Source organism: Phascolarctos cinereus, unplaced genomic scaffold (genome assembly GCF_003287225.1).
Source record: "Phascolarctos cinereus isolate Bilbo 61053 unplaced genomic scaffold, phaCin_HiC Scaffold_5;HRSCAF=322, whole genome shotgun sequence".
NCBI lineage: Eukaryota > Metazoa > Chordata > Mammalia > Diprotodontia > Phascolarctidae > Phascolarctos > Phascolarctos cinereus.
Window position 1 is genome coordinate 260,267,753 of NW_027555958.1, and position 14,421 is coordinate 260,282,173.

General features: G+C 36.2%; 1 protein-coding gene across 1 annotated transcript in view; it reads right to left on the bottom strand.

Annotated features, from left to right (window-relative positions):
- Nucleotides 1-360: 360 nt before the first annotated feature.
- Nucleotides 361-14,421, bottom strand: part of COX10 (cytochrome c oxidase assembly factor heme A:farnesyltransferase COX10) — a 111,211-nt gene continuing 97,150 nt past the window's right edge. The window contains exon 7 of the mRNA XM_020966000.2: nt 361-2,937. Within this exon, the coding sequence (XP_020821659.1) occupies nt 2,531-2,937 (407 nt within the window). The 3' untranslated portion in view covers nt 361-2,530. The remainder of the gene's footprint in view (nt 2,938-14,421) is intronic.

Below are 14,421 nucleotides of genomic sequence, written 5' to 3' on the forward strand. Positions count from 1 at the left end.
TGTAGGGTTTATTTAGGCAACAATGAATACTCCAGTTTGGTTATAGTGTGGTGTGTACAAAGCCTAGTAATGTGAGATAAGGCTGAAAAAGTAGTGTGAAGTCATACTGTGGTGGGCCTTGAAAAGAATGGCTGAGGAATTTAGGTTTTCTTTGGTGGGCAATGGGGAGCTGCTGAAGATTTCAGAGGGAAGCAGTGACAAAATTAAAGTGATTTAAGTGATTTAAGAAGATTAAGTTAGAATAAATTTGCAGGATTGATTAAATGCATGAAATGCTCTGAAAATTTTTTTTGGGGGGGTAACACTTTTGTATGTTTTCTCTTGTGCACAGGTATTAAAAAAACAACTCATTTTCACTAGTTTGGAAAAAAATATATATACTTTAATTGTCTCCTAGTTCATGAAGGGTTGAATCAAATGTTATCAATTTTATCAGGAACTGTACAAACCCAGTACAAAATTACTTTTACTTAAATTACATCACATATACTACCATTCTTATGCAGTATTTTATTGCAGAAGAGAAATAAAATCAAATTTTTTACATATTTGAAAGCTGCAACAAGATTTTCTTTCCAGAAATTCCTATGTTTATGTTCTTCCCAGTAAATAGTTCGAATACAGTTGAAGGTAATATTTCAAATAAGTATTAACATGTATCAGATATTATCTGCAACCACTTCAGAAAATTCTGAGAAAACAGGCATATTTACAATAAGCGTTTAAATGATACTTATGCCTCCAAAATGTATTCGTTTGAGTGGCAATGACATGAGAAACTAAATAATTAAAATATCCTACCTTTTTTTTTTTTGAGACTGGGTCTCACTATGCTACCCAGGCTGGAAATGTGGTAAACACTTACAGGCTTGACCCTGATATTAATTGGCATGGAAGCTTAAACTCGCTGCTGCTGGTTTTTATTTTTTTCTTTTTTACTTTTGGGTTGTGTCCTGTTTGCCCCTCTTTGGGTAGTCTAGTGGACTTCCCCCTCCAAGGGGCTCACTGGATTAGTGCTGATCAATTCTACTGTAGTTCAGAACTTCTGAACTCAAAGGATCTACTGGCTTTAGCCTCCACAGGGGCAGGGATTACAGCCACACACCACCATGCTGGAATCCAGATTTCTATGACTTAGGGAAGATGTAATTCCACATCAGACTTGAAATAAAGGTAACTGATAAATACTTGGTCTCAATAGGACAACAAGATGCTATGTACTTAACTCATAGACCTACCAGAATAGATACACACATACGTACGTGTGTGTGTGTGTGTGTGTGTGTGTGTGTGTGTGTGTGTGTGTGTAAACATGGGAACTTATAAGAGTTTGGTAGCCTAGTTTCTCTCCAATAACCAAATATTTTTACGATAATATGGAAGAACTTTTTCCACAGAGTAGGACTGATAATATATAATAAGCAAAACCTTACTTAGATAAGATCAAAAGATAAGGGATTTTTTAATCTGAAAGTTCAGAGCAAGATCTCCCTCAAGAATTGCCATGGAAAACAGCTTCCACATTTTTAAAGGTACTGTCTTATGCCTTTGTCTTCGGTCGAATTTCTGAAATGCTGATGTGCATTTTGGGGGTTGGGGAGTGGGGAGGCAGCCCTATGTGAAATGCCCAAGAAAAACTGCTTTGGATTAGCTCTAGATGTTGTAGATCACCTCATCCATTTTTTTTCCATTACTGTTTGAAATGATACGGTTTTTATAAAACAGGGAACAATTTAAGAGTAATGCCTTTAGTTTATTCACAGGACAAAGAGGCAGCTGAATTTTTTCTGCTCTGCCATAGCAGAAAGTTACCAGTATTTGTTAGGCATTTAGGGCCTGAGAAACAAACTAGAGGTGTTAGATTACTAGTGTACATCATTCATCAGCCTGGTGGTATTGTTATTTAAAAAAAAAAAAGGACAAAATGGGCTGGAAGGAGAAAAGGAGAACCCACATACATTTTTTTTAGAGATGGAAATGTAAAATGGATGGGGAAAGAGAGATATGTTATCTCTTATTATTACCAAAAGGTAGTCTGTTGCACCAGGCAAAAGATAGTCTTTTAAAATACTAATTATTGGGGCAGCTAGGTGGTGCAGTGGATAGAGCACCGGCCCTGGAGTCAGGAGGACCCGTGTTCAAATCCACCCTCAGACACTTGAGACTTACTAGCTGTGTGACCCTGGGCAAGTCACTTAACCCCATTGCCTAGCCAAAAAAAAAAATACTAATTCTTTAAGCTGACCAATTCCCCCACAAGGAATTTTTTTGATCAATATCTATAAAAATATATGCGTACGTACCATGCATATATCAATTGCCCGTATTTCAGGATATGTGTATAGATAAACATATATACACATATACATATATGTTACTATAGCATCATTTATAAGTGTGAAAGATTATTTTAGAATATCAACTTACTAAAAACAGTTAATCCCTGTACTACACTTTCTGGTAGCAAAAATGTTGATAGCAAAAATGCATGTTACTCCATAGCTCAATTTTCTAGAAAAGTTATTTGATTTCAGCTGTTAAGTTCCCATTTATCATTTTCCACAACAAATGACTGCTTACAAGTGAGCATAAGGAGCAAGAGTAATGGTAAATGCCAGAGGCTACAGAAAAACAGTTTCCTAGAGCTGATTCGGTCTGAATCCTTGTAAAACCGAAAACCAAGGTAGGAAATGTATAAGTTGATTGGGAAAGAGATGATGGGAAAGGTCCATGTGGTGACTTTCAATATGGGGGCCATCACTGACAGTGCAATTAAAGCCAGGCAGTGGCGTAAGGCCACTCGCTTGCACATGGCAGGATGAGTGACGGACATCATACAGTAGCCTCCCCGGGAATAATCTTCTCGAAGGCCCCAGCTTAGAGCATTGAAATGAGGAAACTGCCAGGAGTAGAGGATTCCACCCAGTAGTAATGCTCCTGTAGAAAAATTTTAAGGAAAAGAAATGAAAACATTCATGAGGAGAAGTACATGAACACAAATCTCACAAAACATTTAAATTAAATTTATAATAAACTTTTAAAAATTTTATAAACATGATGCTTATTTTAACTTCGATTCTTTATTTCCTGCTGTCACCTTCCATTTATTGTTTATCCTTGTCCATTCACTCTTATATCTGTATATGCACACACACAGACATATGTACACATACACACCCAGATATCTATTATACACACATGTATGAATCTTATGGTTCTGCTTTTTTCAGAAGGCCTTTTAAATATATTTTTATTTTATTCTGCTTTTTTCACTTTGCATTACATTTCACATATCTTTTTTTTAAACTTTCTTTGTTTATTTTTAGTTTTCGACATTCACTTCCATAAGCATTTGAGTTTTCAATTTTCTTCCCTTCCCTCTCCTCCCCCATTCCCAAGACGGAATGCAATCTGATATAGGATCTATATATACATTCATATTAAACATATTTTCAATTAGTCATGTTATAAGGAAGTATTAGAATGAATGGGAGGAAACACAAGAAAGAAAAAACAAAACAAAACAACAAAAGAAAAAAAGAGATCAGCATTCAGATTCCAGAGTTCTTTCTCTGGCTGTGGATAGCATTTTCCATTATGACTCTTTTGGAGTTGTCTTAGATCCTTGAATTGCTGAGAAAAGCCAAGTCTATGAAAGCTAGTCATCACATAATATGGCTTTATGGGGGCAGTGAGGTGGCACATTGGATACAGCACTGGCCCTGGAGTCAGAAAGACCTGAGTTCAAATCCAGTCTCAGACATATAACACTTACTAACAGTGTGACCCTGAGCAAGTCACTTAACCCCACTGCCTAGCCAAAACACACAAACAATATGGCTATTACTATGTACAACAATGTTCTTCTGGTTCAGCTCATTTCACTCAGCATCAGTTCATATTTTTTTTTTGGGGGGGGGTTTGTAAGATATTAGTCTATGCTTAGTTTCTGCCATACTATTTTCCTAGCAGTTTTTGTTAAATAGTGAGTTCTTATTCCAGAAGCTAGAGTCTTTGGATTTATCAAATAGCAGATTACTATAGTCACTGACTACTGTGTCTTACATGCCTATCCCATTCCACCGACCTACCACTCTTATTTTTTTGGCTAGGCATTGGGGTTAAGTGACTTGCCCAGGGTCACACAGCTAGTAAGTGTCAACTGTCTTGAGGTCAGATTTGAACTCGGGTCCTCCTGACTCCAGGGTCAGTGCTCTATTCATTATGCCACCTAGCTGCCCCAACCACTCTATTTCTTAGCCAGAACCAAGTAGTTTTGATGACTGCTGCATTTCTTTTTATTAATTCCCTTCATATTCTGGACCTTTCATTCTTACAGATGAATTTTGTTATTATTTTTTCTAGCTCCATAAAATAATCTTTTGGTACTTTGATTGGTATAGCACTGAATAAGTAAAATAATTGAGGTAAGATGGTCATTTTTATTATATTAGCTTGGCCTATGCGTCAGGAACTGCTATTTTTCCAATTATTTAGATCTGACTTTACTTGTGTGAAAAGTGTTTTGTAATTGTGTTCATATTGTTCCTGGGTTTGTTTTAGCAGGTAGACTCCCAAATAATGTCTATAGTAATTTTAAATGGAATTTTCCTTTCTATCGCTTGCTGTTGAGTTTTGTTAGTAATATATAGAAATGCCAATGATTTATGTGGGTTTATTTTATATCCTGCAATTTTGCTAAAGTTATTTATTATTTCAAGTAGTTTTTTACTTGATTCTCTAGGATTCTCTAAGTATATCATCATATCATCTGCAAAGTTAACCTTGTGTTCTTACAGATGGATTATTTTATTTTTTTCTAGCTCTGTAAAATATTTTTAGTAGTTTCATTGCACTGAATAAGTAAATTAATTTAGATAGAATTGTCATTTTTATTATATGTTCATAGGTGGCCATGAACAATTAATATTTCTCTAATTGTTTGGATCTGATTTTATTTGGATAAAATGTTTTGTAATTGAGTTCAATTAGTTCCTGGGTTTCTCATGGCGGGTAGACTCTGAAGTATTTTATATTGTCTACAGTTATTTTAAATAGAATTTCTATTTCTATATCTTGTTGCCAGACTTTGTTGGAAATATATAGATATGCTGATGATTTATGTGAGTGTATTTTATATTCTGCAATCTTGTTGATGGTAATTATTTCAATTAGTTTTTTAGTTGATTCTCTAGGATTCTCTAAGTATACCATCTTATCACCTGCAAAGAGTGATAATTTTGTTTCCTCACTGCCTATGCTAATACTTTTTCTTCTCTAATTGCTATAGTTAACATTACAATTTCAATATTGAATATTAATGGTGATAATGAAATCTTTGCTTTACCCCTGATCTTATTGGAAAGGCTTCTAGCTTATCCTTATTACAGATAATTCTTTTATGATGGTCTTAGAAAGACACTAATTTTTTTAAGGAAAGCTCTACATATTCATTTTTTTCCAGTGTCTCTAATAAGAATAAATGTTGTATTTTATTGAAAGCTTTTCTGCATCTATTGAGATGATCATATAATTTTTGTTGTTTTTGTAATTGATATGGTTGTGCTGATAGTTTTCCTAATATTGAACCATTCTTCCATTCCTTGTATAAATCCCACCTAGTCATAGTGTATGATCCTTGTGATATTGCTGTAATATTGTTAGCATTTTATTTAAATTTTTTCCATCAACATTCACTAGGGAATTTGGTCTACACTCTTCTTTTTCAGTTTTTGCTCTTCCTGGTTTAAGTATCAGCACCATGTTTGTGTCATGAAAACAATTTGGTAGGACTCTTTATTTGCTATTATCCTGATTTTACAGATGAGGAAACTCAAACAAACACAGGTTAAATGACTTGCTCAGGGTCACAAAGCTATAAGGCCCACATTCAAACTTGAGGGACCAGTGCTCTAACTAATAGTACTTAGGAGTTGTGCCTGGTAAACAGGGTCAAATAATATGATTTGGGAAAGGATTCTTGGATGGAAAGTCTACAAGCTGTAACTTGAAGGAAAAGAAAAACAAGTATAAGCACAGAGGTCTAAGGAGGTTATATGTAAGGAATCTAGATAAAAATAGGTTAATCAATCATTATTTCCTAAACACCTGGAAGATCCTCTGATACATAAGAAATAGTTCAAGGAGCTCAGTATCTACTTAGGGAGATCGATACAAACAGAAACATTAGAGAAAAAATGAAGCATTTCACTTGATTAGGACTAACCAATATAATAGGTTTTTAAGGTAAATGGAAGACAGTGTGGGTTAGCATAGTTGGAGAAGGCTTTATGGACATTAGAGAAGGTTTTATGGAAGAGGTAGGACTTGAGTTGCATATCCAGCTAGATTTATAGATCTACAGAAAAGAGAAAGAAAAGTATTATAGATCAAGTGAATAACATGAGCAAAGGCATGGGGGAAGCATGATATGTGTGTAAAGCGATCTGTTTAACCAGGAATAGTGTAGAAGAAAAGAAAGGTAGTAGAATTAAAAAGGACTGGATGGAGGGTCTTAAAAGTTAAGCTAAGAAGTCTGTATTTGAATCTGTAGGAAAATAGGAGCTACTATGAACTCGTATCCAAGGGTGACATAATGAAGGCAGTTTTTCATGAAGATTAGTTTATAAAAATTTTTTTTTCCTTATGAAATAGTATTCTGTGCTAGTGAAAAGGGCAGTACTGATTTTCAGTTAATGAAGGTGAAATCATCTGAAATTCATGACTGAGAATTTGTTTGATTTCAAAGGAACCTTTGGAATCAATAAAAATATCTAAAAGGAAAATTATATGAATAAAAGAGCCTTTATGATGGCTGGTTGATCATAAAGGGTGATATGGTTTATTGGGAAGTCACTCAACAAGAATTTATTAAGTGCTTACTGTTTGCCAGGCACTGTGCAAAGTGTGGGCAAGCAAAAAGAAAAATAGTCCCTGAAGTTTACGTCCTAATGGGGGAAAACAACACATAAATGGGTAGCTGAAAAGTGGGTGGAGGGAAGGTGTCTGGGAGGGGCCTGGCACAGTTTGGAGAATGAGGGATGGCTGGTCTGGAGACCTTTCCTAAAATAAAAGCTCCAGGAAGAACCCACCAATGAGAGAAAGGGCTTTCAGAAGTGGAGCCAGTGAACTTGGAGTCAGGAAAGTTGGATTCTTGTCTTGGATTTGCCATAGCTGCATGATCTTGTGGGTAAGTGACTTCACCTCTCTAGGCCTGAGTTTCTTCATCAATGAAATGAGTTTGAACTAGATACCTCAAGATTCCTTTGAGCTCTGGGGCACCTAAATAATCTTTGTGAATTCAAGTCATCAGGTTCCCATTAACTATATCCCTGAGAAATAGAAGAACTGGCTAATGTTATGGCTGAGCCACTGTTAGTTTTGTTTTGTTTTGTTTTCAGGACTAGTGAGGGTAGGAGAGGTGGTATAGGCCTAGAGAAGGACAAATGTCCTGAAAGTGCAATAAAAAAAAACAGGAAGAGAGTGAAATCTGAGAACTATAATAAAGTGAACATGACTTCAATTTCTTAAAAATTGTGGAATATATTATTAAAGGTATGACTGTAGAAAAGGAAGTGGTGATTGCACAGCACCAGCATGGCTAACCCATGAACTAGTCCTATTTGCCTCATTTATTTTTGTGACAGAGCTACTCAACTGACAGCTTAAGGGTATGTTACAGATTGAGTTTACCTAGATGTTAGCAAAGTATCTGACAAAAAAATTTTTTTATGTTATTCTCATGAATAAAGTGGAAATAAATAGGATAGACAACACTATATGGTATATTTGCAACTGAATGAATGGATGGACCCAAAGATTAGTCACTGGGCTCCTAGTGGAGTGTCCCCAGGGACTTGTCCTTGGCTCTGTGCCATTTATTATTTTTATCAGTGACTTGTATGAAGTGATAGAAGGCACATTTCTCATTTTTGAAGATGATAGTCAAAAAGCATTTAAGTGCTTACTAAATGTGAGGCATTGTGCTAAGGGCTGGGGACACAAGGAAAGTCAAAAACAAAGCCCCTGCCCTCAAGGAGCTTACAAATGGTCATATAACAATAACACCACAAATGGAAGACAATCTAAGAGGGAAGACACTATTATTGAGGATGTGATAGGATGACTATCTAGTTAGCCTAGTCTTTTCCCCAAAAGGTTACAAGGTTGTTTCTGGGACTTGATTAATCTAAGGGGCTAAAACTAACTGCTTTTCCTCTGAGATACCTTTAGGGAGACCTCTGAAATGTACTGACATGGTCACCTAAGGGCTTAAGAAGGCCCAATCATGTGGAGTTGAGGTATTCCCCATTTGAAGGATGTCTCAAGATTTCTTTAGTCACCGTCCTGATAACTACCCTCCTGATGAGACCTGTTTTCATATGAAGGCTGCTGTAGGATTCTTCCTAAATATTTTTTCTTTGCAATGGCTAACTTTTTTAACAGTCACCTTTCACTAACTGTTCACTAATGATCAACAAGAATCTCATTTCATTTCAACTTTTAACCTAAACTAACAGGAAACTAGTTTGAATTAAGTACACTAATGACATGTAGGGAGGGACTGGGAAAGGCTTCCTGTACAAGGTGGGATCTGAGTCAAGTCTTAAAGGAAGCCAGAAGGGGAAGGGAAGTAGAAAAGTATGATAGTTAATCAATTAGGCACAGTTAATGCAAAGGCAAGGAGTCAGGAGAAGGAGTGTCAATATGTAAGGAATAGTGAAGCTAAGAAGGATAATTAATATATTAGAGGACAGATGCCTAGGAGGCATCTAAAGAGATAAAATTTAAAAAGGAAAAATATAAAGTTTTAAGAGGGTTCAATATGGGGGAGGTATGGCTATATACAAGTTTAGCTAAGAAATATCTTGGTGTTTTTGAGGACTGCACACTCAATGAGTATATTATGGTAGCCTACTGTGTACCACAGTAAGAGAAGTATGGAGTCCAGGGCCACTATAGGAATACTGTGTTCAGTTCTGGGGACAACATTTTAGAAAAGGCACTGATAAACTAGAGATCATCTAGAGCAGAGGTATCAAACTCACAACCTGCTGGCCACAAGAATGCAAGGAAACCAGATAAAAATGTAATTGGAAATGTTTAACAAAATAAAAACACTGAACAACATAGGTAAAGTTAATGTGTGATTTTCTAAACCAATATGTAGTCCACAGGGATCTCTGAATTTCATATGACTAATGTGGAGAACCACTGATGTAGTCAAAATTCTTGAGACTGTGTTACGTGAAGACTTGCTGAAGCATTTGGGATATCTGAAGAAGAGAAGACTTATAAGGATGCAAGAGCTTTTCTAAAGTATCTGAAGGGCAGCCATAAAGAAGAGGAATTAGACTTGTGCTTTACCTAAGAGGACTAGGTACTAGGAATAAGAGATGGAAGTTGCAAAGTGGCAGATTTAATTATGATGTGAGGAAAAACACACTGACAATTAGAGCTATTCCAAAAGGGAATGTGCAGCCTTAGCAAGTGGTGAACAAAGGTTGAATGATCAATTATTATGTATGTTAGGGAAGGAATTTGTGAAACTTTTAAGTCAACAAGAAAAATATATAAAATACTCAGAAGGGAAAATGGTCACATCAAAGGCGTTTAAACAGATAAAAGTCTATGGAGCAATGCTACCCATCTTAACTCAGTAATGTCCTAGGAAGTTTTACTATTAAATAGGGTTGGCAGTTTGGCATTTGCAGAATTATGACACGTGCAAACACATTGAGAAAAACACTATCAGTCATTTAAACTGAAACAGAGAGAGAGAGGGACAGGAAAGGTAATTTATGATCACCACCCAACATTCACAATTACTGTATCAATGGCTGGGTTAAAACAACAACAACAACGACAACAACAACAAAATGTGAAATAGAATATCAGTTCCAAAATAGATGTCAAATCTTCTTGTACCTTTCAAATATGTTGCTTTTAGTCTGCTGATCCCAAGAATTCTATTTTTCTAAATTATAATTTCCATTATTTTGCCTGAAATGATGCAATATAATAAAAATACTTCTGTTGAAGAAAACAACTATTTTTTTTTCCTTCAGAGAAAAGTAGGGATGTTTGGCTCATGTTTGAAATTAAAGGTTTTGGAAGTCACACCTTCACCTTTCATGGGCAGTAATCAGAAAATCATCACATGTAATTCTATGTGATATCCTGTTATACCTGGCTCTCCTTAGATAAAAAGAAGTAAAACAAATTACTCATTTAATCCTGATATGGTAAGTTAGGAAGAATTGTATTAGTACAGCTGTATCCACCTGCTTTGGGGATAAGCACAAAGCATTCAATTCTACTGCAAATGTTTCATCTTTCCTTTAGGAAAAAAAAATACTCTAATTGGTTTTCATTTCTAGGCCCAATCCCAAATGGTCTGTTTTTGAATTCAACAATAGAAACCTTATATATTTTGCTTCTTTAACCTGTGTTTTTCTTATATCAAAAACTCCCCCTTCCATACCCCATATATTATACAAATATGATTTAGCCATGTTTGACAGAAATTCCTATTTCCTTTTTTAAAATCACTACAAATCACTACAATCCATGAATGTGCTGGCAGCTGAATCTGTCCTGATGTAGGTGGGGACATCTGTTGGAGATTAGTTAATTCATGGCCATCTCTCTAGTTCAGGCCCTTGTCAGCTCTATATTGGACTGTCACAATAGTTTACTAAGTGATCTCCTTGCCTCAGATTTTATTCCTGTCTATTCATCAAACTCAGCTCTTCTGAAGAACAAATACAAAACATATTTTTCCTTCAGTAAGTTCTAAGCAGTACATGTCAGTGTAGGCTCTGAGGTCAGATTCAAAGGGAATTTCTCTTAAATCCTAAGCTCAGTTCAGCTCAGTTCTACTCCAATTAGGGTCTTTTTGATGAGATGAATGATCTCTACTTCAAACTCATATTTCTGCTATATATACATTAACTTGGCAATATATGCTTGTCCCTTAGTCATCAATTAGTTCTAAGAATCAAAAAGTTTCCACCCAGGAACACAATTGAACACAATTACAAAACACTTTCCACACAAATAAAGTCAGATTTAAGTAACTGGAAAAACATCAGTTGCTCAATGGGTAGGTCAAGCTAATATAATAAACATGACAATCCTACCTCAATTATTTTACTTATTCAGTGCCATACCAATCAAAGTACCAAAAAATTATTTTATAGAACTAGAAAAATAATAACAAAATTCATCTGGAAGAACAAAAGGTTCAGAATATCAAGGGAATTAATGTAAAGAAATGCAAGGGCAGGTAGCCTAGCCATACCAGATCTTAAATTGTATTATAAAGCAGCAATCAGAAAAACTACTTAGTACTGACTAAGAAATAGTGCTGGATCAGTGAAATAAGTTAGGTACACAAAACACAGTAGTCAATGATTACAGTAATCTACTGTTTGATAAACTCAAAGACTCCAGCTTCTGGGATAAGAACTCACTATTTGACAAAAATTGCTGGGAAAACTGGAAAAGTATGGCAGAAACTAGGCATAGACCAACATCTTACACCATACACCAAAATAAAGTCAAAATGGGTACATGATTTAGACATAAAGGCTGATACTATAAGCAAACTGGGAGAGCAAGGAATAATTTACCTGTCAGATGTATGGAGAACAGAAGAATTTATGACCAAAGAAGAGACAAACAACATCATGAAATGCAAAATGGGTAATTTTGATTACATTAAATTGAAAAGTTTTTGCAGAAACAATGTCAATGCAACCAAAATTAGAAGGGAAGCAGAAAGCTGGGAAGCAATTTTCACAACCAGTGTCTCTGATAAAGGCCTCATTTCTAAAATATATAGAGAACTGAGTCAAATTATAATACAAGTTATTCTCCAACTGATAAATGGTCAAAGGATATGAACAGGCAGTTTTCAGATGAAGAAATTAGAGCTATCTATAGTCATATGAAAAAATGCTCTAAAACACTACTGATTAGAGAAATGCAAATCAAAACAACTCTGACGTACCACCTATCAGATTGGCTAACATGACAAAACAGGAAAATGATAAATGCAGGAGAAAATGTGGGAAAAGTGTAACACTAATGCATTGTTGGTGGAGTTGTGAACTGGTCCAATCATTTTGGAGAGCAATTTAGCACTATGCCCAAAGGGCTATAAAAATGTGCATACTCTTTGACCCAGCAAGAGCACTTGTAGGGCTATATCTGAAAGAGATCATACAAACGGGAAAAGGACCCACATGTACAAACTCTTTTTGTGGTCGCCAAGAACTGGAAATTAAGGGGATGCCCATCAGCTGGGCAATGGCTGAACAAGTTGTGGTGTATGAATATAATGGAATACTATTGTGCTATAAGAAATGATGAGCAAGTAGACTTCAGAAAAACCTGGAAAGACTTGAATAAACTGATGCTGAGTGAAGTGAGAGAACACTGTACACAGTAACAGCCACAATATGCAATGACTAACTTTGATAGACTCATCTCTTCCTAGCAATGCAAAGATGCAAGACAACTCCAAAGGGCTCATGATAGAAAATGCTGTCCAAATTAAGAGAAAGAACTATGGAGTCTAAATGCAGATAGAAGCATACTATTTGCGCTCTCTCTCTCTCTCTCTCTCTCTCTCTCTCTCTCTCTCTCTCGCTCTCTCTCTCTCTCTCTTCTTTCTCATGGTTTGTCTCATTGATTCTAATTCTTCTTTATAATATGACTAAAGTGAAAATAGGAGACTATATCAAATTGCATGGTGTCTTGGGGTGGGGGGAAGGGAGAAATGGGGACAAAATTTGGGACTCAAAATCTTATGGAAATGAATGTTGAAAACTAAAAATAAATAAATTTTTAAAAAAAGAATCAAGGTTTCCCATATATTACCATCAAAGACCTCCTGTTAGTCATATACCACTCATTCAATCAATAAGCATTTATAAGGCATCTCCTATGTGCCAGGCTCTGTGTAAAGTGACAGGGATACAAAGAAAGGCAAAAAAGGACCTTTCCTCTCAAGGAATTCACTGTCTAATGCGTGAGACAACATAAAATTAACTATGTGCAAATAATATGTATAGCTTGTTTATACTTACTTATTTTCATAGTGTCTCTCCCATTAGATTGTGAGTCCCTGGAGGGCAGAGACTATCTCTTATTTTTATTTATCTTTTATCTATCTATCTTTTATTTTGTGCACAGTGCTTGGCACACAGCAGACACTTAAATGTTTACTGACTGATTGATTTTGAAATGTCTAATAGGCAACTGGAGATGTGAGACTGGAGGGCACAGCCAAGGTGGTGGCATAGAGGAAGCATTACAGCTAAGCTTTCCCAACATTCTCCTGCAAACAACCTTAAAATAACACCTCAAATCAAATTCTGGGGTGACAAAGCCAACCAGAGGTAAAGTGAGATATTTTTCCAGCATAAGATAGGAGTTTGGAAGGAGAGGTTTCTGATACTGAGGTAGGGCTGGCCCACAGTACAGGAGACAACATCATTAGCTCTTGGCCTTGAAAACAACTATAACAGCAGCAACAGCAGCAGCAGCAACTTTGGGAGCTTTTGGCTTACAGATGGTAAGGGGCTTCAACAATTGGTCAGAAAGGGATTACAGGATCTCCCTGTGCTGGCACTGGGTACAAGATCAGGAGTTGTCTGGCAACTGCATTGCCAATACTCAGTTCTGGGTTACAGTCCCAGGGAGGAAAGGAAAGCTTGTAGTTGCAAGGAAGCTGGGGCCCTTCCTGGGAAAGGGCCATAGCCTAGCCCAGAATGGTGATTATAACTCTCACTGAAAAATATCACCTTGGAAGCACTAAAAACTTACTGGGAAAACCGAAGTTTGAAGAAACCTGAAGCTTGGCAAGGTGCCTTCATGCCCCCCAGAGTGAGCAGAGCCTAACTTTAACATAAAGTTCAAAGTCAAGAAATAGGCTGGGAAAATGAACAAACAAGAAAAAAGTTACAAGCAAAGCCTCAAGGAAAAAATGCAATTTGGATATAAGGCCAACAAGAATTGCTAAAAGAGGTAAAAGTGGTAATGAAGTGAGAGAGAGAAGAGATCCTAGCAGTATTAAGCCAGATTGGGGTAAACCAAGCTGTGGCTTTCTTTTTTCTGAAGTTTTCACATGGAAAGGATCTAGCAAAACCCCTGTCTCAATTCCATCCCTGCTCCCATCAGGTAAGAGCATTGTTGATTTTTGAGATAGCAACAAACCACAAATGTCTCACTGAAACATGATGAATTAAAAAAACAAATACCATGCTGCAGCAAATAATGCATACAAGCCTCAGCACACTGGCAACAAAGGTCAAAATAAAATAGAAATTCCAAAATTTTAAGCTTCAGGATTTCTGTCAAACAACAAGTGTTACAGGCAGCTAAGAGAAAGATTCAACTGTCAAGAAAAATAAA